Source organism: Artemia sp. Qi Xiang Cuo, chromosome 8, assembly GCF_049724085.1.
Source record: "Artemia sp. Qi Xiang Cuo chromosome 8, ASM4972408v1, whole genome shotgun sequence".
NCBI classification, from domain to species: domain Eukaryota; kingdom Metazoa; phylum Arthropoda; class Branchiopoda; order Anostraca; family Artemiidae; genus Artemia; species Artemia sp. Qi Xiang Cuo.
Window position 1 is genome coordinate 1,177,090 of NC_142801.1, and position 24,654 is coordinate 1,201,743.

Consider the following 24,654-nt stretch of genomic DNA (forward strand, 5'->3'; position numbering starts at 1 on the left):
GGCTATACTTTTTCGAGGTTAATTCACTTGATAAAAATTACTAATAAGAAAACTAAATATAAAATAGCATTGAAAAGCACAAAAACTGTGTATATAAAAATATTAATCCCCAAAAATTTGTTGAGCAAAAACAGAAACATATGTTCACGAAACTTATTCTAATACACATTTTAAATTAGTAGGGTTTGAAATTTTCCGGTTTTTAATGTAAAAATGGAAGATTTGATGAAAATTAGCGGGACAGAAAAGCTTTCCTTAGTATTTATTTGAAATTAAAAACGTTTAAGATAAAAATAGAAATAGAAAAACTACGCATTCACTTTCAGTGTTAATTTCTCTCAAAATTTATATATATTAAAACTTGTCTTCTTTCGTAGCAGAATTGTCCTATAGTAAATACGTTTGTGTATTCCCCCCCCCCCCCAAAAAAAGCAGGGAAGTAACACATATATTTGATTAAAAAATTATTGAAAATCTTTTCGATTTTTTTTTTCTAAAATATGCATTCATTTCTAATCCATTTTCACAGCCAGCGATGCGTTTTTTTCCCGCGTTGATCACACCGAACCAAATCTCATAGAACATTGGTTATTGTAATTTGTAATTACCCCCTCTCAGATTAAAAAAAAAAATATCAGCTCTTGCTGTCTTCATAAAAATAATTACCCCAAGATTTAGAAAGACACTTTCTAGTATTTTCATTAAAAATTCTGAGCAACTTTTTGCCTTAAATTTCTATTACCGTATGAAAACTTGTCAATCTTTTTTAAAGGATGAAAAAAACATTGTTGAAACAGAACCAAAAAGCAACATGGGTTGTTAATGATTGAGATATGAACAAAATTTCATCACCTGACAAGAGTTTCTCAAAAACCCCAAGGAAATTCCGGAAAATAAGCCATCGTTTGAACCTCTGATCTTGGAAATGTATTTCCGTAGCATTCCTGTAAAGTTGAGAGAGGCATATTGCCGAAGCAAAACACAGGGAGATGTCGATGAAATTGGGACATATGATTACCAAATGTGAAGACACTGTCTCCCTTCCCTATTTGACACTGAGGTAGTGACCCGTGAAGAATATTGCACTTCCTAGGTCAGTAGAGTGAATATGGTTGAAAACTATAAGAATGAATAAACCAAAAAGTTCTGTTACCAGTCCATGTTGCATCCATATACTGTTAAAAAAAAAGTTACCAGCTATGGTTGGTCCTATGACATGAAGCATCAAGCCCCATCAATGGGAAAAAAAGAAAAAAAAATGCATTGGCTGTGATATCCAGACAACCAATCACATGGTTTGATTTTCCGAGTTTTTATAATCGTCGTTGTACTCCCCCTTGTTAAATTGTCTTTGTCATGACCAAGCGCACACACATAAATAAAATTGATTGTTTCAACAGTCAAACTATTTAATTACAAATATTGACATATATATATATATATATATATATATATATATATATATATATATATATATATATATATATATATATATATATATATATATATATATATATATATATATATATATATATATATATATATATATATATATATATATATATATATATATATATATATATATATATATATATATATATATATATATATATATATATATATATATATATATATATATATATATATATATATATATATATATATATATATATATATATATATATATATATATATATATATATATATATATATATATATATATATATATATATATATATATATATATATATATATATATATATATATATATATATATATATATATATATATATATATATATATATATATATATATATATATATATATATATATATATATATATATATCATCATCATCATCACACACACACACACACATATATATATATATATATATATGTATATATGTACATCAGGAAACAGGGGCGTAGCTCCAGCATTTTTATTGAGGGGGCAAACAAGTTCCACATCCAGAGAGTTAAAGGGCATGGGCTATATAATAGCTTTTTTCAATTTATTGGAAGAAGCGCAACTGCCCCCCCCTTGCCACCCCTAAACGATGCCACTGTAAGGAAAGGAAATTATTACCTGGGACAGGTTGCTTGAGCCACCCCCTCCACTTTGAACGATCCTGACCTAAATTAGTGTTGATCCGTTTTGTTTATACCTATCGTTTAAATAACGAGAAAGGCCACTCTCCTCTGTGTTTACGTTTCTGGTGGGGTAGCCTAAACCATATTATTGATCATTTATGATAAAATAAAAAGCGTAACAAACGAAAAGCCGTATCAAATTCTACTGACAGTACAATTAAAACCTAAAAGGCTTGATCTCATGAAATAAGGGCGTAAATAATGTAGCCTAAGTTAGAAATGTAAGGAAGGAGTCAGGGGCGTCGTTTGGGGGTGGCAAGGGGGTTAGTTGCCCCCCAATAATGTGGAAAAAAAAATTATACATCCCATGCCCTTTGACTATCCAGATATGGACCCGTCTTGCCCCCCCCCCCCTCCTCAATAAAAATTCTGGAAAATCGCCCCTGGAAGGAGTGCAACACAGTAACAAACTTCCCCTACAACATACAAAGCTGCTTTTATATTCAAATTGTTTGAGCAAATATTAAACTAATTGCTTCAACAGTAAAACAGTTCGAATCAAAATTAAATATAAAATTAAATAATAAGGGTAGGCCCCCCTACTTTAAGCTTACTAGCCACCACCCCCTTGCTAATATCCAGAACATATATATCTATTTTGTCCATTGGATGCTCAATCTTGCTTAATTTTACACTTCCTCCCATACTTGCGCAGAAAGTTTTCCTTAGCAAAGAATCAGAAAAAGGATTGTCATTTTTAATTCACTGATAATTACATAGAATTGATTGAGTAATTAAAAAGACTATGGGAAGGTGATAGACACCGCTGGGCGCATCCCCGCGCGTTGTTTTCTGCTCCGTCTGCAAAAACTTTAATTTCAGTCGTGTTTCTGACACCAGCGTGGAAAGGTGGTGTGTATTTATTGTGATTTGTGTAAACTTAGAATTAGGCCTGTCATTTTTAAAAATTGGATACAATCTGACTTGCTCCTGCTCCTCATTTTGTCATAAACTTGAAGGTATTTTTTTCTAGGGTAACAGTGATGTCATCGAACCTAGGTTAAATTGGCAATATTCAGTATTATGAACTAGCCTCACAGTTAAGAGGAAAATAATTTCTTAGACCACACTGCTTTTCCATTTACAAAAAATTAAACAAGAAAAACGGGTTTTAACTTCTAAAAAGCAGTGAATACAACACAATTCATTAAACAGAAATACTCCGAATATTTCGGCCCCACGTCCGGGAGCCTTTCTCAACGAAAAAAAAAAATTCTTGCATAAACATAAAAAACATACTAAACAAATACTTGTTTAGTATGTTTTTTATGTTTATGTAAGAATTTTTTTCCGTTGAGAAAGGCTCCCAGATGTGGGGCCGAAATATTCGGAGTATTTGTGTTTAATTAAATGTGTTGTATTCACTGCTTTATAGAAATTAAAACCCATTTTTCTTGTTTAATTTTTTGTTAAGAGGAAAATAGTATAGGCTAGGCGTCAATTCACAAAAAGGTGAACTTGTATGAGAAGAGAGGGGGGGGGGCTTGTTTGTGTGTAAAACAATCGTTAGGCCTATTTTTGGAAAGACCATAAAAGAGGCATCGAGTATGTAACTCACGAATCTATTGTGCTGGTCGATCCAAGCACATGGAGAGTGAACTCCCACCGGTAAAATTCTACTTTAGCTACTTTTGGCTATCTTGGAAAGGGGTTAGGCTAGGAAAATAATTTTGTGTGTTATAAAAGTGAAACCTTACAGAATCGATCACCTGCTTAAATGAAGTACAACAAAATTATTTTCAGCTTCACAACTTTGCTCAATTCCAATTTATAAGGTTTGAAAGATGCTAAATTTCTACCAAATCATATTATTGAGTTAGGAATAAAGTGAATACACCATTCGATGCCTTTTTTATGCTGATTACGAATATAACAACCATTTCTATCGGAAATGAATTTTAGCCCCCCCCCCCTATATATGTCAATTCAGAATATACATTTGCACATATGGGGGTTCGTTTACGGGGGGGGGGGCTGAAAATCATTTCCGATAGAAATGATTATTACATTCGTAATCAGCCTAAAAAAGGCATCGAATGGTGTATTCACTTTATTCCTAACTCAATAATATGATTTGGTATATATTTACCCACACTTTTGCCTGTAGACCCATCCCTGAAAGTTTCATTGGTACTTTCCCATTATATGGGCACTTCGGTTATAGACAGTCGAATGAATGCAGTGATGGAGACTCGTAAAGCGGGTAATTGTTATCCAAATTGATCGAAGAGCGTGGTTTCTCATTGAATTTACAATATTTAGGCTAAACTGTTGTTTTTTGGGGTTTAGGGGGAGAAAAAGGTATCTAGGTTAGGTTAGGTTACGTATTTAATATATGCAATGTTTTACCCCCCACCCCTAACGTGCAAATATATAGCCCAAATTTGGTTATAAACTATTATATATACATCCTATTTTATTTCATTAGCATTAACCAAACTTGACTTTTTAGAAGTGCCGATATAATGGGAAAGTACCGTTTCATTTTCCTAACCTAGCCCCTTTCCATGATAGCCAAAAGTAGCTAATGTAGAATTTCACCCTCCCCCCTTTCCAGGATATTGACTCTACAGCAGTTTGGAAAATTGTTGCGCTAGCTTAATTAAACTATCAGAAATGGGATGCAAGTTAGAATTATGTGATATAGACTAGACCTTTGTTTTTGAATGTAACGACCATATTGAATAACCCAGAGGCGTGTAAAAGTATCCACTTTTTTGAAAAGGAGGTGAGGGGCTAAACCTAACTTGGCTTTGGCACAACCAGTTACCTACATTTAGCCTAAGTTTTTCATCGTTTGTTAAGAGCTATCTCGTCTATTTTCACACATGGAGAATTTTGGATAATATTAAGATGGATAATATTAATATAATAACAAAGAAAAAGAAAAAAAATATACTGTTTGATTCCTAATTCCACGGTCTTTGTAAAGGTAAACTCTATTGCCGTGGTTGTTTTCCAGTCGACTCTTCTCCAAGGCCTACCTTGCTATAACCTCGTACTACACACAAACAAGGTCGTATCCATTGGAGGCTAGAGGGTTTGAACCCCCCTGAAATGTTTGTCCGACTCGTAAAAACGCACGGTAGCAAAAAAGAATATAAACAAATTTTTGATGTGTTTTTAAAGTTTTCTGTAAACCCTTTAACGGTAGTGACTGTCATATTTGTAAAGATTGTGGGGTACTTATGTACTATCTGTAACACACGCGTCATATTATATAGGGAAGATGATTCAAACGGGGTTTCTTTCAATAGACAATTGAATTGGAAACCATGGTTTGTCATTGCGTTTACAATATTTAAACTTTTGTTTTTTGGCGTTTAGGGGGGGGGGGAGGTAACTTAGGTTGGGTTAGGTTACGTATTTAGTATATGCTATGCCCCCACCCCTAATTTGCAAATATATAGCCGAAATTTCTTTCTAAACTAATATATTTTCATCCTATTCTGTTTTATTTCATTAGCATTAACCAAACTTCACTTCTCGCGTGTCTTCCAGCTAATAGAACAGTACCGTTTTTTCTTTGCTATCTGATTTCTGTGCTATATCATACTATTAACCTCTTTTGAAGTCTTATTACTAGTGCTGGTAGTACGTCTGTACTTACTAATTTACTTAAATGCTACTTATATTCGCATGGTTACTTATTATAAAATATGTATTCATTGTATTATCCTTAGAGTAAGGGCGGTAAAGTAAAATTCTACCTGGTTGGCTTAATAGTAGCCTAGTTGAGTTGTTAGAATGACACTGTGAGGAATGAGTTTAGAGCCTTGGTTATAGGCTAGAGGGATTTTTTCAAGCTCCTATATTATTCTTTTCTATTTTCTATTCTTAGAGAATTGCATAGAAGGGAGTTATATTTAACCCTGTCAAAAATGAGAAATCTTCTGAATTTTGGTTCGAGTTTCTTTTACGTTGAGTTTTGAAAACTCAGTTCCAGTGATTTGAGTGGAATTTTATGCCATTCAAGGCTTTTTTTTAAATTTAAGAATCGTATTTTACTAAGTCCAAGACCTTATCAGTAAAAAATTTAGTAATGGTATGAGACTCAAAATATAGTTCATATTTGTAGTGTGGATCTATTTCTGAAAATTTCACTTTATATTACGGTTTGTCCAAATTTATTAAAGGTCAGAACTCTTTGAATGAGGAAGGGATGGAGGTAGATAGTAAAAATAATCCAATGCCATATTTGTGCTCGGGATTCATTCCCTGAACTTCCTTTGGTACTGTTCTAATATAGGCTATACTACATACTCGAGAACTTGCATTGCGAATACCCGGTTTTTCACGCTGTCTATACCAGACAATAGCCTTCGGCTTGTTGAGAAACTACATTATGTTATATTTAATCAAATATTTAGTTGATATTTTGGTTAGGTTATTTTAGGTTACGCGCTCTGGGTGGCCCCCCTTCCATAATTCTTTTTGGTAGTTTTCATAATTATTTTACTAAAGTATTGTATTTTCATCATATTTTGTTTTATTTCATTAGCATTAACCAAACTTCACTTCTCGAGTGTGTATTATGTAATAGAACAGTACCCTTCCTTTCACCTATCTTAACTATACTTTTCTTGTGAGCTCCAGTAAGTTTCAATCGTAAATTAAGAGTTTTGGAAAGGTCTGTTGAATTTAGCTCAGCTTCGCTTCCTAGGTTATTCCCCTTTTCTTCACTTATTCCCCTTTTCTTCGCTTGGCTTTCTTCGCATGACAGGCTACACAGTTGCAATTAATTTAGGTGGCCAAAGACAAATTTTTTGGCGCTTGAACCCATCTTAAGATTTAGTCATACCTAAAAACAGCGATTTGCAACATTATATTTCTCTTTTTGGTCGTTTCAAAATTATGAATTTTTCAGGGTAGTAGACCAACCATATTTTAGACAGAGTTGCCACATTGAATGGTGGAAATGAATAAGCGAAACTAATCAGTTAAATTTGGCGACACTTCTCGTTCGTAAAAATTCAAAATTATAAATCTGTTGATTTTCGAAGACAACTGGGCGTTCAAAGAAAGCTTTAATTGCTTTAGCTGCTTGGTGCTTGTGTTTTTGGCTTAATTTTTGCTGATTTTGTCATTCTCATTCCTTTTTCAAATTTGGCGCCCTTCACTACCAAACTACACACCTGCGAATAGAGGTCTTTTATTAAAAACAAAATTCACGATTTCTCATAATTTGTAAAGATATAAATGGTTTTGTAAGTTACCACTTAATCAGTTAAAACAGTTAGATTTCATCGTCACTGTCCTTGGTAATTCAAACATAAAAAGTTAGGAAAATCAGCTTTCTTCTCATAATTTACCATGAAGTGTAGAATCTTGCTTTGCAGTCACTGCTGATGATGATGAAATATAGTGAATTAATCTACTATTTGTTGAACCCTTCCAAGGGAAATTGTGATTGGCGTAGAGGCTAGTATTTTATTCAATTATATCAAAAATTGGAAAATGTCCGGGAAGTCTAGACACGCTATAAGCTTATTGTATGCCCCTAAGTTTGTTTTGCACAAGTTCAAAACAGGGGAAACTCAGTGCACGCTGGACATACATCTGGACTAAATCATTTATGGTAGGGATTGGGAAAACGAACCTATACGATAAACACGTTGGAAATTACTGTTAGCTCATCAAAACTGCTCTGCCCCTGTATGACTTATGTCCTGGGTCTTTTCCTGGGAGGATTTAGAACTTCAGAAGTGGGTTTTAAGGATAGTCTACATTTTCTAAATTTTTGCGGGGATCTTCCTCCTTTATTTTAAGTTTGCACTTATCCGAACTGATTTTGATCCTGCTGAAAAACAAGGGACAGCACTTTCCTATGGATTCGTTCACGACAAGGGTTCGTTTTTACTTTAAAATGCCAATTCGGCAATGTAGAAATGCTTATATGCTAGTTAGCAAGCCCGGCGCGTGATCTTGTGGAAAGTGTTGAAATTTGCTTCCGAAATAAACTTTTTTTTTCAGCTGTGTCTAATTTAACGAAGTAAACTTTTTTTTAAATTTAATTTCTGGTCGTTTTTTTTTAAATAATGCTGGGAAATCCTGCGCCCCCTTCATAGCAATGTCCCTACCCCCATGAAAACTTCCTCCATGGAAAGATCCCCCACGCAACCCCCGACCCCCCCCCCCCCACACTACCAGAAAAAATCCCCAGTGAAAACGTCTGTACACTTCTCAATAATCAATAGGCTACTCTATGTTAACATTGGGCAAAGTTCATAACTTGCAGCCCTTCCCCCGAGGACTGTGTGGGATTAATCATCCTCAAAGACATAGTTCTTATATTTTTCACCATGCTGAACAAAATGTCTATGTCAAAATTTTGATCGGGTGACTTTGGGAAAACAGTGAGCGTGAGAGGGGGCCTAGTTGTCCTCCATTTTTTTGTCACTTAAAGAGGACACTAGAACTTTTAATGTCCGTTCGAATGAGCCCTCCTGCGATATTCTAGGACCACTGGCTCGATAAGGTCACCCCTGGGTAAAAAAAAACAAACAAATAAATACGCATATAAATACGCAATAAATACGTGATCTTTCTTCTGGTAAAAATTAAATTTTTTTTTTGTATTTTTGCAGATAGGAGCTTGAAATCTCTACTGTAGCGTTTCTGATACGCTGAATCTGACGATGTGATTTCCATTAAGCTTCTATGACTTTTAGGGGGTGTTTTCCCCTTTTTTCGAAAATAAGGCAAATTTTCTCAGACGCTTAACTTTTGATGAGGACTAAACTCGATGAAACTTATATATTTGAAATCAGAATAAAAATCTGATTCTTTTGATGTATGTATTGGTATCAAAATTTGTTTTTTAGAGTTTCGGTTACTATTGAGCCGGGTCGCCCCTTACTTGCAGTTTGTTCCCACGGAATGTTTGATTTTCCGAGTGTTCAAAAATAATATTATTTCATGAAGTGATTGGTTCATAAAACAAAAAGTGAAATTATGTAAGAGATAAACAAAAATCAGAAATCAAACACATGCCACTAGTCTCCGCGATGGTTTCGAAATTAATCTATAATCCCTCTTGATTCCTGGACATTTTTTTTGGACAACACCTGTATTTTCGGTATTTTCGCCAAGGCTTATCATGGGTTAAATTTTCTCCAATAAACTTTTTTCTTATCCGAAAAAAGTTGCTTACGTGCCGGGCTTAGATATTTTAAAATGTTTGTTTTGGGACAACATATCGACAGTTGTCCGACAGGCACTTACAAACCAATTTTTTCGGGAAGTGGGGACAAAAAGACGTTTGATGTTCTGAATAAGAAATTCCCGGAAATTCAGAAAAATATAAAAAATTTTATTGGGGGGGGGGGCTTCTCATCCTGCTGTCTATGTCCTTGACACAAGGAAATAAAAATCTTCTTTTATGCAGTTTTTTAACGTTGACTGGGAGATGCTACGGACCTTTAAATACATTAACTCCTACTTCTAAATAGGAAAATGTTTTTAATTGATTTTTGACAGCTTGTACTAAATTAGAATGATCTGTCCAAATCTCATATTCACCGAAAAAAGTACAGCAGCAACGTGGGAATTTATCCTAAGCAGGCTTGACTGAGTCTCGATACCGATAAATCGATACCCAATAACGGTACTTGTCTAAAATATAAAACACACTAGAAAACTTGTATTGCGAATACCCGGTTTTTCACGCTGTCTATACCGGACAATAACCGTCGGTTCGTTGAGAATCCACATTATAGCTTTTTTTAAAATTAAATATTTTGTTGATATTTTTGTTATATTAAGTTAAGCACTCTGGGCGGCCCCCTTTCCATAATTCTTTGTGGTAGTTTTCATAATTTTGTTACTAAAGCATTGTATTTTCATCATATTTTGTTTTATTTCACTAGCATTTACCAAACTTCACTTCTCGAATGTGTTTTATATAATAGACAAGTACTCAAATATCACCTAACACTAGTTGACAGGAGTGCACTGACAATAAATATATCTGCTTCTTGGGCACGTACCCAGAATTGAGGTACGGGTGAAAGTAATAAGGTACTTATCTGTTGACCAGTACACACTCGATAATTTGGATCTAAAAAATCAGGCAATAACCGGTTGATTGCTGTTTGTACACGGAGACAATTAGGTTCAGCTAAGTGGAAAACTACATTGTAGCTGTATTTTAATAAATCTTTAGTTGGTATTTTGGTTAGGTTAGTTTAAATTTTGCATGTAGCCCCGTTATACTTAACCCTCAACCCCCCCCCCCCCCCTTAATGTGCAAATATACAACCCTAATTACAAATATCCTATCTATCTCCCAGGCGTCTCAGTTGTTTCGACCTCGTACCTGTAGATCCAAATTCTCGAATGTGTACTGGCTAACAGATAAGTACCGGTAATAATACCGGGCGAGGGTAGTAATACAAAAATAAAAAGAAAGTGACCGGAAATGCTCGAGAATTAGTGGTTTTGGGATGGCCCGAACTTGAGGCCCCCTGGTTACGTCCCTGCTCCTGCCAAATCCTTTAATACTTTTAATACTTAAAAAATAAGTTCAATCTTTAAATAATTATCCTTGTTTCAACTTTATAGTGACCGACAAAGAATAGTGTTCTCATATTCCCTAAATCTTTAATTTATAAGGATATATTGATAGGCTACTACAATTAAACCCCATTAGACTTCCTAAATATGTTAAATCACCATAATCCTGCCAATAACATTCATGGACTAATGCTTCACTTGTGAATATTCTCGCTTGATGTGGTTGTTAGACTATTATTTGTAAACTCAAAATATGGGAAAAAATATTGCTTCCGCCTGAAACCAATCAAATAAACTTCGTAAATTTTCGATTTGGTTTCCGCATTATTTGACTAAGATGCATTGCTATGGTCCTTTGTTTATTTTGAAGTCTCTTGCTTTCCGGATAGTATTTCACATGCAAATGTTAACAAGACTTCTATATCCGCTGTATTTACCTCTGTGCTTATTGTTTAGCTTATGAATAGATCTGCTTTTTAATTAGGCATAATTAATGCAAGTAATGTTTATCCTAAGCCTAATCAGCAGCGGTGGTGTCGATGCCCAAAAATTTAGGGGATGGAGCACAATTTATCTTTCAAAATTTGGTGGGAAGTTTATTAAATTTTGTCGACGAAAATATCAAAAATAGGCATTTTCAATTAAAACACCCCCCGAAAAGGGTATTTCCCTATATCTGGGGGCACATGAAATATAAGATTTACCCGTACAAATTTGGGTATTTGATAAAGTGATTGGTTTTGTTATATTACTGTGACATATTCACCTTTTGGTAAACCAAAACCTTTAGTGAATTTCATAGCCGAAACGGTCCAAACGTAATCTTTATTGAGGAAATTTTTAGAAATAGTTTGCCTCGGATTTATTTTTTATCCTTTCAATACATACTGAAGTTGGTTGTAAGTAAACAGACCCCATTTGTTTTCAAACCATTTTTGTTGTTACAACATGTAGAATTTTCAATTAAGACTGTAAACAAGTCGAAATAATGAAGTTTGAATATTTTTATCTCATATCTTAACCTGAAAACGTTCCAACTGTTAGAGAGAGAGAGAGAGAGAGAGAGAGAGCGATAAAAAAGGAGAAGCTAGAATAAAAAGTTAAAAATACAGGGAAACTGCCTAAAGAGTAATGAAGATCGTATAAAAACAACAATTACAGCTGTAAAGGTTTTCAAATACATTTTTAGGTAATCGAAGTAGGTGACAAGAGATCCTCCCCTTAGGAATTTTTTCCTCGGGCGTTGTAAGACCTGCAAAAGTACATTTTAGGGTGCGATTTGCCTGGGGGGAGATCCCTCTTTATGGATATGAGGCATGCTGATAATTCTACTTTTTTCAGATGATTGACCCCTGGCCATCCGACAGGGACCTAGAATCCTGGGAGGAAGGTCTTGGCCCTCCACCTCTGTTTGAAATTCCTCCTCCTCCAGTTCCTCCTGGCTTGTTTTGTGACGAAACTTCGGATGCTTGGATGTCGTGGAAGAATAAAGATAACACGTGTGCAGTGATACTGGTAAGTTGTAGCTCTGGATGGTGCATATTGTTTTAATTTTGACATAACCTACCGTTTGGGTAAACTTCAAAAAAAAAGAAAAATTGCCAACGCCCACTTTTGTCATTTAAAATGCCTAGAGAAAGTCCACTGTAGTACAATTTTGTCGTGTTTAAGGCCGTAGCCTGTATTTTTGTTCGGGGAGGGGGGATACAAAAACTTAAAAAACGCATAAAACATTTCGTTTATATGCATTTTATTACGTTTTTTACGATACTGCACGTTTATGTTTAAGTTCGATACTGCATTTTAGGAGCAATTTTATCCAGCGCCTCAAATTATCCTTTCTAACGCTATACTTCCTTGTGGCCTATAGAATGTAAGGGGTTCAGAACATTTTGCGGATAGACTGCCAAAAGTCTGTTACTAAGCAAATATACCCGTTCTGTCTTGCTTTTTAGTGAATTAGGGGGTAATCATCTCTTTTATTTTTTGGAAGGAGGAATTTTATCCCTCTCTCTGTTTCTACGAATGACAGGGAAGTTGATAGAGTAAATTTTAATAATCTCTTGAATAAAATATTAAAGATGGGTTTCCCCCGTGGATGCCCATGCAGATTTGATAAAGGCTAGGGGGAGAGGGATGTTCAATAATTTGTTGTGAGAGAGAAAGGGTTTCAAAGAAATTTTTGTTTGACGGAAAAATAACATAACTTTTCTGGATGTTATGAAGCTTTGAATTTGTATATTGATGGTCATCAATAATTTCTAAGACCATACTGGCTTATCATGATAATACGAGAAATCATAGGATAAGGAGGTGATTTACAGCTTGTGAAAAATAGAAGAAAATAGAATTAGGATAGAGGATAGAAGAAAGTGCAAATATGTTGGTAAAGACCTTGCTCCAGGCGTCCTCGGTGCAAAAAGAGAAATTAACAAAGCTCAACAACAAAAAGCAGATGAATGGGACATGTGGCATCTCTCATCTTTTTCTTTAAAGCTGTGGTCCTAATATTTGTAAGTTTACCAAATGTCAAGACTGCCTTTAGATTCTCATACAATGCCTCTCGCCTTTGCAAGCCTAACGGGTGTTTAACTACGGTCAAAGTAAATATGAGAAAATAAATAAGTGAGTTGTAAAGGCATTGGCTTCGCTTTCCTTTCTTTTACCAAAGTAACTAATCATATGGCTCAGAGTTACGGTGAAAAACAACGAAAAGAACGAGAAACCTTAATAACTGAAAGTAGGGGGTACAAATTTAGGAAAATATAGAGAGGGGGGGGGGTGAGGTTTTATTCGATTCTCAAAATGAAGATACAAGAAAAATTTCGAAATTCACGGGGGGGGGGGGCTATTTTATCGATTTTTTCTATGAAAATACCAAAAGTAGGCGATGTTCAAAATCTGTCGAAGAAGTGGGGATAACACTTTCTGCTAGAATTTAGCATTACATTAACTTTTAAAGATTTTACGTGGCCAGGGGGCTAAGAGCAATAAGGTTTGCTCTTGTGGGCGATGATCCGGGAGCAGTAGCACTAGCAGAAACAAGTTTACTTAGATGGTAAGAAAGGCAAACCATAATTGCAACAATCGGCGTCGTCTGTTGGGTTATCAGTCTATCTATATTGATTCGTAGCTTTGTTCGCTTAATGTTCAAGGCCATGTGCAGGATTTTGTTCGGAGGGGGGGGCAACTAAGAAACTTTAAAATCGAATCATAAATTTATTTATATGCATTTCTGTTGCGTTTTTGCGAGTCGGACAAAAATGGGGGGGGGCAATCTCCATAAGCCTTCCTCCCCTGCATACGGCCTTGCCGATGTTGTTATGCTCTTCGAAAGTAGCTATATCGTCCTAAATTATTCGCCTGCAGAATACATAAACTATAAAATAGAAATGACAACTTCGGCGCTAGGAAGCTTAAAATTAGAAAATATTCCTTAATTACCGGAAGCCTCATTAAGTGAAGTCAATGTGGATGGCAAAAACATGTACTCAAATTTCGTTCACTTGTCAAGAACCATTTTTCACTTTTGGCTCGAATCTTTGATAGAAAATTTTCATTTCCATCCCTCTGCTTTGGATTAGCTCGCATCCTTGGGGACGAGCTAGGATCTCTAAGGATAATTTAGAAAGGATTTAGATGGGATTCTATATGTATAGCTCTAGCATAGTTCAGCAAAGTATTTTTGGTCTCTTCAAAAAAAGAGGGGAGGGAGTGAAATTATATATTACAATTAAAATAATTGCGGACTTGAAAAAAGTCAGGTAAAGCAAGAGACTTTTTCCTGGGAAAGCGAAACCCCCAAGTGGTACGCTGGCGAGAGAGGGTGGGAGGTGAGATTCTACAGAACATTATTTAATTTATAAGATAATTTAAAACACTTGAAAAAATAAAAAAATGAAACTAAAAGCCCTTTAGATTGGCTTCGGTTTAAAATTGATAGCTATTAAATATATTTGAAATAAAAATATGAACACTTGACTAATATGCTTTGAAATACCCTGACTATGAAGCAAGGGTGCCAATTGGAGGGACAGTCGCCCCCTAAATTTGAAAAAAATATTTTTTGAGGGTTTATATTTTTGGGAATTGACAGTTTGAAGTCAGAAAACAATTCTGTCTAGGTATATGGCCACTAGAAACTTACAGAAGAGTAGCGAGGTATCTGGAAATTTTGTTAACTAAAAAAAAAATAATCCCAGTATAAAGTAATGTAATGTAATTTAAGAGTTCTTTCCAAGTGTTAAGTGTTTTTTTCAATGACCGTTTTTCCAAGCATTAAGTACTATTATTAGGTTTATGTAGTGTTTCATTTAAGTGTTTTATGGTGAACGCTGATCAAAGCTTATGCTATTTTTGCCTTTCATTTATGTTATTTTACTGTGTTCATGGCCGTATATTTGGCTTTAAAATACACTTATCTATCTATCTAACTAATATGCAGAATAACTGTCCCAAATACATATTGCATGCATACCCGCTATACTTTACCCCCCCCCCCCCTAATGTGCAAATCTATAGCCCAAGTTTATTTATAAAGTAACGAAGAAACTGACGAAAAAACCGGTGTGTTCTCGAATTTTGCACAGCATAAACTTGAGTGAGTGGCCCATAGTACACAATTGCCAAAATTCCTTCCCCCTGCGGAAATAAAAAAAAAACTCAAATGAAATTTTCAAATTTGGAAAGCCTCATTTTCCACGGGGGGGGGGGTATTTTTCAGGGGAGAGGGGGGATAAACGCCGGGCACCAAATGAGGGTTCGGCTTCATAATATCCCTTATATGGATATCTAATCTAGGTGTCCAAGGATGTTCGTATTGTCTGTTACTAATGAACATTGAGCTTCTGTCTTGAGCCGTACCTTTTGTATACTCAAGCCTCTCTTTTATCCTGTTTGCTGTCCCTGTGGCTTCATGTTTAATGTATAAACTAGATGACCTGGTTCATAAACCCCTAGACGACCCTCTTTTTCTAGAATTAATTGGAAACTGTTGAAGATTGGCTAGAAGTAAATAGCCCCTTTGAAAGGATCTAGCCGCTCTGTAAGTATCCCCAAACCCGGGTATAATTTTTCCCTGATTTGGAATCCCTCTAAGAAAATCACCCCCCCCCTCACCCAAATAATGTCTTAAATGACATACACAAGAGGGAGTGGGATTCCCCATGCTGTCTCTATAGGAATTTTAATATTTGTACGATTTTATCAAAATATCGCTATTTTTCACTCGATTTGAGTGTATTCAGCCACTAACCCCCCGAATCCTTTGTATAGGCTAAACTTCTCTGAACCTAGGGAACTCCGTTTCACTCCCATATAATCTTATTCTTTAAATGTCAGGTTTTTTAGAATTTTTAACACAGGAAATGACCTAGAAGCGAATAAATCTTCTGAAAGGACGCTATTTCACAAAGGAAATAACATGTCTATTTTCTTCTGGAAAAGGCTTAAAATGGAAATCTCATTTTCTAGATACCCATCGCTGACACAAGAAACACGAAAGCCAAAACCTAATCATCTTGCTTTGTCTCCCGAAAACGTGTTCTGAGACATTTAATGTACAGGACTGCTTTGATCCGTTGTCTCTTAAAACGAACTGAAAATTGAAGCCTTCCAAGTGTTTTGTGGATGATAAATATCTTTAGGGAACATTTATGGTGAAAATTGTTGGGTTTAAAATTGTAGTTAATATTCAGTAAGATTTTGTGGCAGCCGTGTAAATCAGTATAGGAAAAAATTGATTTATAAAACATCAAATAAACAAAGATAAGTTTTTTTTTCAAATGAAAGTGAAGAGTGATAGCAGATCTTAAAACAAACAGATTTTGCAAAGTATATGAGGGGGCTGCGCCCCCGCAACCCTCATTCATTACTCCAAAGTTTGACTTCTTTCCTCAATACTTTAAGATCGGATGCTCTATCAAAAGAACAATTAGGAATGGGAAAAGAAGGTGTTTTTCACAATATCTTGCGAATGGAACTATAGTACCAATTAGGATAGGGCAGAGGGGGGTGGGGCTAATTGCTCTCAGCCCTATATTTGGAAAAATACTTTTTTTTTATTAAAAAAAAAAATAACGAAAACAATTTTGCCTCCTCCTCACATTTTCGTGAATTGTTGCCCCTTAAAGGGAAGGGTATATGCAATTTTGCTTCAAAGAGAAAAGACCCAAATTTAGATGCTGAGAAAGGCAATAGGTAATTAAAACACCTGCAATTACCCACTAATTATATTTGTTGCACTCAAGATGCTTTCCGTGAAGCACTATAAGGAATACTTAAATGTGAATTATAGGTTATGAAATCGTAGGAAAAATTTAATAAATTTTTACAGTAGTTAAATAAGTCATAATGGAAAAAAATCGATTCAAAAGTATCTGAGATGACAACTTGATCTTTAAGACAATAATGGGATGAGTATCCTTGTGCGAGAATCCAGGTTCCAATTTTGGAAGGTAATTTTTTCAGTCAAAATACAGCAGTTAGCTAAAGCTAGATCCTTGAGCATGTTCCAGCTTGCAATAAAAAATTAATAATATTAAATAAAAAAAAAAAAAATCGATCCAGGTGAAAGCGAATTAACAGCTGGAATTATCAAAAATTAAATTCGTTTTAAATTTTGTATTAATTTTCTTGTGAATACGGTTAACTAGCGTATTTAGCGAATTAAATTCTACACAATCATCATCAAACTGGGAAATGGAGACAAATGGCCGAACTTATCAGTGAGTACTAATGCATTTACACTGATATTTTTCATATTTTGCTCCTCACTCATTCAAATTATTCGTATTTTAGTAATATTGTAAAATTATTATCAGTTAATAAATCAAGTAGTGTTTTCATCTCACGGGTTGCTACCGCGTTGAACACGGATCGTTCCTAATTTTTCCCCACAATAATAGTATGGTTTGACTTGGGTCCCATAAATATTAGCTAAACTTTTTTAGGGTAGGCTATGTTCTTTAAAAAAAAATCGTTCCTAAAGATACAAGAAGAAAAAAAATATCAGAGTAAAATAGGTAAAGCAACATTAAAAAATTGAACAAATGATAAAAATACATGTAAAAAATAAAAATAGAACTATTAAATAAAAGCTTTTCTGTCACTGAAGGATAGAACAGAAGGCTATTTCAATTTTTTTTTCAGCCATAGCGATTTTTCTTCATCAATTTTACATTTAATCTCAAACACGTGCCATTTTCGGCGTCTAACCTGATACTAAAGAGTAAGCAGGGTTGCCACCCTGACCTGGAAGAATTTACTAAATCGGAGAGAAAAAATTTACTAGATTATATCTGTTTTTACTAAATGCTAAAAAAAAAAATTTTCCGCGTGCGGCGACGCCGCACGCGCACCATCAAGCATCGATTTTTACTATAGGAGGATAATCAATTTCTTTTTTTCTCATTTCCTCTTTTCTTTTTTCTTCTTTTTTTTCTCCTTTACTCTTTTCTTTCGTTTTCATAGTATGATTGAAAATTATATATATATAGTATGATTGAAATATATATATATATATATATATATATATATATATATATATATATATATATATATATATATATATATATATATATATATATATATATATATATATATATAATGTTACATTTTTACTTACTTTTAATTTCTCTCAACATGCTCCTTTTTCCTCAATAAAAATTTTGAAACTGAGGAGATTCACCTAATCACCTTGGGTGGTTGGCTTTTGTTTTGATTCCAATAGATTCCCAATCATCACAAATCCAAGTGTCATTATAGCTTCATTTTTAGTTGGTAAGATTTGATACACAGAAAGCTGATTTTGTCGACCTTTAGACTTCGGAAGTAAAGTGTCTGTTTATGAAAATAGGTGACTGTTTGTCTGTCTCTGAGACAGACAAGCAAAATTATAAATTGTAAAACAGACAAGCAAAAATTGTACATTGTCATATGTTTACGATAATTTTTTTCCCTGAATTCATGGAAAATTAAAAAAGTTTTGTTTACTATAAACTTTTTACTAGATTTCGGGAAATTTACTAGATCCTCTAAATTTACTAGATTTTTTTTTTGTTACTAGATCTAGTAAAATCCTACTGACGGTGGCAACCATGAGAGTAAGCATGCACAAATCATGTTTAATCCCAGGGTGATCAGATCGTAGCCTGAAAATGCAACTTAGAATGATGTTAATGCTTAACGTTTACATTTACATTGTTGGGAGCTTGTGATCCGTGTAATAATATTTTACAGCTATTATGGCTTCGTCTAAAGTGCTTCGGAGATCAGGGAGGTTCGTAGGAGCCAGGACGTAGACTGTGACAAGGGCCAAACTCATTCACTTGTAGAGTACATAAACTACGAAACAGAAATGACAAGTTTAGCACTAGAATACTTAGAATTGGACAATATTTCCATATTTACCGGGATCCTCATTGAATAAAATCACTTTGGATGGCAAAAATATCTACTCGAATTTTGTTCACTTATCTAGAGCCTGCGTAAGTCCTCTGTCCTCCCCTTTCGAAATCCCAAATTCTTATGAAATTTTGGAGATTTTTTTTATTAGAATTACGCAATAAATTGGTTTTGTATTGTCCTACTGCCCCTTCTCCAAAAATTCTTGATCTTGTGCCTGCCGGAGATACTTCAAATACAAGTAAAATTAAAAAAATAAATATGAATTCATTCTAAAAGGAATAAAATTGTCAAAAGTTTTGCAAAGGTTAGTTTTTTATATCGAATCTGTAAATGGCTCATTCGATTTGAACTATGGCTGTAATCTTTTGAATCTTGGGTCGGAGACTCTTCATGACCAGTCCGACAGCCACTCGCTCACCCCTGTCTTCTTTGAGCTGTGCTTCTTAGGCGTATATCCGCTCAATTTTATTGTTTTTGCGAATTTCCCCGGTTAAAATAATGCGTAATGCCAAGTCTTTGCTCCTTACGAATATTTTCTGCTATTACCTTTTTTTTTACTATTATGCGTTTTGTTGTTACGTCTTGTCAAATAATAATTTAATTCTAGACAATGGACGGCCAAGTAGGAGAATTAAGTGGACCAGCTTTGGCTGTATCTCTGGGTACTTTATGTGGTGCAATCTTCATAACAATCGCTGCAATAATTGCTTGGAGGTTTGTCTCTTTTCCTCTTTTCACTTTTCAAACATTCTCTGTATTAAAGCTCATTTTCCGCCTGTCCACTGGAAACAAGTCTGAAGATCCCATTGATGCTCGCAGCTTACTTTCTTCAGGAATGTGGCATGCACTGTCGCTTATTTGTAGTGTGCGGCGCAGTTCAGTGTAAAACACTGCCACTTTATCTGTGTATAACTACGACTGCTCAATAGTTTCTTTCATGATATATGAGGCATGCATTACCACTCTGGTGTGGTGTATCCTACTGGTCAGTGCGAAGTACTGCCACATTGTGGGTACCCATGGCTGTTTTTAGATTACTTTACTGAGATATGTAGCATATGGCATGTACTGTCAGTTAGATATATTATAGAAAGAGCGTATATGTAGAAACAGTCCCAAGTTAGCTGCTGAAAAAAGATAGCATTTTAATGAGATAACTTTAATCAACCAGTTTTGTCTGTCTTAGCTGAACATTCGTGAAGGGGCTAATCTAATTATATTTTAGTTTTGGCTTTTGTTTTCTTTTAGGTCTTTCTTCTATTTATGGCGGGTACTGATCATTGACCATATAGCCAACATGTTCGCTAGGTCTTTTAATTGCTTTCTTCGCTGTCCGCGTTCCATTTTTTTTTTTTTTTTTTTTGTAAAACCAAAAGCTTGGAGTCGCAAAAAGATGGTTCTCACTAGTCCACTATATCCTTGTATAGGCTCTAACACAGTTGGGGTAGGAACAGTGGTGGTTCACCGAATTAAAAAAAAATTTTATTAACAAAATTTTTCATTTATCTAAATCATATTTTCTTACTTTTTCATGGGAAAAGATATGGAGAAAATGATAATGTCAGACTCAGTTTGCTTACGCTACACTTACAACTATTATAAATGTTGGATTATTTACTTGAAATTTTCTGCCCCTGAAATTTCTGTGCTGAAGCAAGTGCCCCCTCGCCTCCTGAAACCACCTAGGGGTAGGCAAGGGGAGGGTGATTCAGTAGTTCTAAAATCTTACTATTTGGAGGTTTTCCTACCTCCCTTTCCCCGTGCTCATACAACGGTGACCCTTTGTCATTGTTTGAAAATATCGATTTGAGTACTAGTGCATTAGAGGGTCACTTTTATATACTATGCAAGGAAACCAGTCATGCAAAGACAGACGAAACCCGCCAGAGACCGGTTATTTTCAAAGAAACCGATATTAAGAAATGGAATACAGAGTGGTTTTACGACATTTAATCTTTTGTTTTTTGAGGTTTGGGGGGAGGTACCTAGGTTAGGTTACTTATTTAATATATGCTTTGCTTTAGCCCCCCCCCCCCCGCCTAATGTGCAAATATATAGCCGAAATTTGTTTCTAAACTATTATCCTTTCATCTTATTTTATTTCATTAGCATTAACCAAACTTGACTTGTTAGAAGTGACCATCTAATGCACCAGTACGTCGATTTCCACCGAATGTGTGTCTCTTCTGGAACACGCATTGCGCTTGCTTAATATTTTTTGTCTGTGTGCTCATGTAACATTATACTTTCATGTTCCTTTTTTACTTGATTAGCTTCATGTGTGGTATGCATCTTTGGTTGGCACATAGTAGCGACTCAGCAATGTTAATAAAGCGATAAATTTGGCATCTAATTACTTGGCTATCTGAATTCATTTATATGTGCAACACGTCTAATATCTATGGTTTTATTTTCAGTTGTAACTGCCAATCCTCCATATAAAGCTGTAAGAGAAATGTCAGCGTCATGAAATGTGATACGTTTATTAATTTGATTTTTAGTTTGTTTTAAAAGTAGCCAAAAAATATTTTTTTTTTTGTTTTCAAAATTAATACTGTAGCTTAAAAAACGACAACACTGAAGAACAAAGCTTGTTATGAAGTTTTTTGTGTCTTATAACTTATCTTTTTTATTTTTGAATTAGGGAGCAAGGCCGCGTTAAATTCGTATCTAGATAACACAACTGCTATGCCACAAATACTTACGACGTTGGACCTTAGACTGTGTCTGTGACTGCTGTCATCAATTCGATACACTGTAGGCAGTGAAGTAGCTAAGGGCACACGGGGGGTGGCTATCCCCTGGCGCGGCCTCTGAGGGGGCACCAAACTGAGGTGTTTTTGTCAATATCTACTTATATTGTGATAATGATTATAGAGGGGCTGGGGCAAAGACCGAGGTCACTGGGTGCTGAAAATCCTACCTACGGGTCTGACTATAGGGTATAACCCCTTGCCTGTGGTGAAGCCTCAGGTACGATATTGAATATATCAACTAAAAAAATTAAATCGTAAGGTACATCACTGTATGAACGGCCAGTCGGTCTTGCGCGATAAATTCAAAAAGGTTCCAAATACTTGCCAGAAACTTGTAAACGAAACTTTCTATCATTTGGGGAAAAATCAATCAAAAGCTTGTTTGATTAATATCCATGACTGACCCCTGGCCCCAGTCCATTTCCTGGATCTTCAAAACCCCATTATAGGGGTCTAACCTTTTCAAGAGTCCATGTATAGGCTATTTTCCATTCACAACCACATTGGAAGCATCCCCTTTTCATGGAGCTTCTTAACAACTTTTAAGTTTCCCCTTTGCTACTACCCTGTCTTTACTATTTTTTCCCCTTTGATCGCCTGCTTTCCTATTTTTCTCTTACTCCATTGACTTGAATGTTTTGCCTGTTTCTTTTCTCTTTTTCTGTGCACGCACACATATTTAATATTTTGTTTAGACACAGCGTTATAAAAATGAAACTGTCCGAAATTGATCTATAGCTGAAATCCATGGAAAGGATTTTGAGCCTCACATACCTTTACTACATTCTCATTTAGAAGGTTTTAAAGAGTTTGGAAAAATGTTTCTTGAATTAAAAAATGCAATGTAAAGAGCCACTCATCTAGATTTTTAGTCTAGTTTGTGTTTTTGTTAAAGATAAGCGCTAAGTTTATTTTGTTTTTGTTATAATAAATAAATACTCGCATAAATTAGGTATTCAATAAGGGATAACATCCAAATTTTTTACTAAGAAGCCTTGTTTACCGTAATTTATATTTACCTCCTATGATGTAGGTCTATTAATTGACATGTTTCATTATTGACTCTTAATGGAACACAAACCCTAGCTATATATCCCCATTGTAATTTACAGACCCGCAGGTGCTAACCTGAATATATTTATTATCCCTCCCTTTTCCAACGAATGTTTGTCGTGATGTATCGCAGTAGTTCAGTTCAATAATTCACTGGGTGACTCTCAGAATAGATTGGATACACCCCCTTCATTCTTGTCAACTATCTGTTGCCCCAGTGATTTTTTATACGAAATTAATAGGAAACATGTAATGTTAGCTGTATGTCTCCATTAGTTTTTTAGTGTGGATAATACAAATAACAGTTCAAATAGGGATGAATCCTTTTATTAGAAGTGAAAAACATAGTAAAAATTAAAGGATATTTCGATCACATACACAGTGACGGTCATCAGCTGATAAACCCAGCAGAAACCGTCTAATAAAAAGATTTATCTCTATAGTTGAACTGTCATTTGTACGTCATGGAAAGGCAGTGTGGTTTTCGAAAATACCTACGTAATGTGGATAATTTTGTGATAAATAAACTCCTAGCGGATTCTGCCAGAATTTTAGTGCTGAGGAAATTTGGCTTGTTTATAGAAGGAACCTGACCATGGACGTCCATTCCCCTCTATATGGCAGGCTGCCCCTTCCCACATATAAATAGCTCCTAGTTATGCTCATGGGCCAACTTAGAGAAATATCTTTATGCTGTTAGTTTTTCAAAAGCTAGGTTTTGCAAGCCAAGTTGCGGGATCGCCCCCTATCCCTAGATTTTATTGGCCTAATCTAGATTTTTAGAAAAACTTTTCTTTTCGTACAAATAACAGTTGCTCTTTTTCGTTTTTCACTAAAATTTATTGCCTCCCTCCTATATTTTGATAGCCCCTCTTTTACATCCTCAATAAAAACCGAAAAGTAATCCTTGGCCCTCTCCCTTGCATTTTCGTGAATTGCTGCCCTGTTGCGTGGGCCTGGTTGAAAATTTTAGAGTAGATTCGATCATTGGATATAGGTAGGTTTTGAATCCAAATGCATTCCTTCTATTCCAGCACATTAAGCTGTGAACCGAGAGGGCCATCTATTCTCCACTGCCTGTTGGAGTGACATTTGTTCTGCCATGCGTGGCAAACTTCTGTCATTTTGCAACATGCATGGCAAACGTCATCAGGTGTACACGCTTTTTGCAAGTGAAAAACCCCTCGCTTTAAACATTCAGTTTAGGCTACTCGGTTGCACAGACAATGATTGCAAATGGTTTGTCTTGAGCAAGGATATAATAAAATCAAGACCTTTATTGTTTATTTAGAGGCGCTGACGGTTGAGTAGGACTTACGATTTGACACTTCTAACACTTTGTCCAGTAAGCCTCCTATGATTTTGAACTACCGATATAGTGGGGCGTACTTATTGACGGGGGTAATTTGCTATGGGGCAGGTGGCAACTGTCCCTCCTAAACCTAGGTTTGCCTTCCCCAGACCTCATTTCTCTCCCCCTCCCTGCTAAAATTTAGCTTCTTCAAAAATCTTGTCAAACCTAAGATATAAGTCTGCATAATTCAAGGTGAAGGCGCCAGGACATCGACACGTCAGGACCACTACCGTCAGGACATCAACAAAATCCGTCATAACATCGACAAAAAATCCGTCAGGACATCGACAGTCACAATCGCTACCCGTCAGAACGTCGACAGTCATAACATCGACAGTCTTAATTCATGTGTCAATGTTATGACTGTCGACGTTCTGACGGGTAGCGATTGTGACTGTCAATGAACTGCCGTGTCGATG

The 24,654-nt window shown here is 35.3% G+C and overlaps 1 protein-coding gene across 1 annotated transcript in view; it reads left to right on the forward strand.

Annotated features, from left to right (window-relative positions):
• The first annotated feature begins 2,995 nt into the window (after positions 1–2,995).
• The window catches only part of LOC148949055 (uncharacterized), a 120,153-nt gene continuing 98,494 nt past the window's right edge, over positions 2,996–24,654 (forward strand). The window contains exons 1-3 of the mRNA XM_089092809.1: positions 2,996–3,111; positions 12,008–12,181; positions 19,680–19,786. Of these exons, the coding sequence (XP_088948935.1) occupies positions 12,008–12,181; positions 19,680–19,786 (281 nt within the window). The 5' untranslated portion in view covers positions 2,996–3,111. The remainder of the gene's footprint in view (positions 3,112–12,007; positions 12,182–19,679; positions 19,787–24,654) is intronic.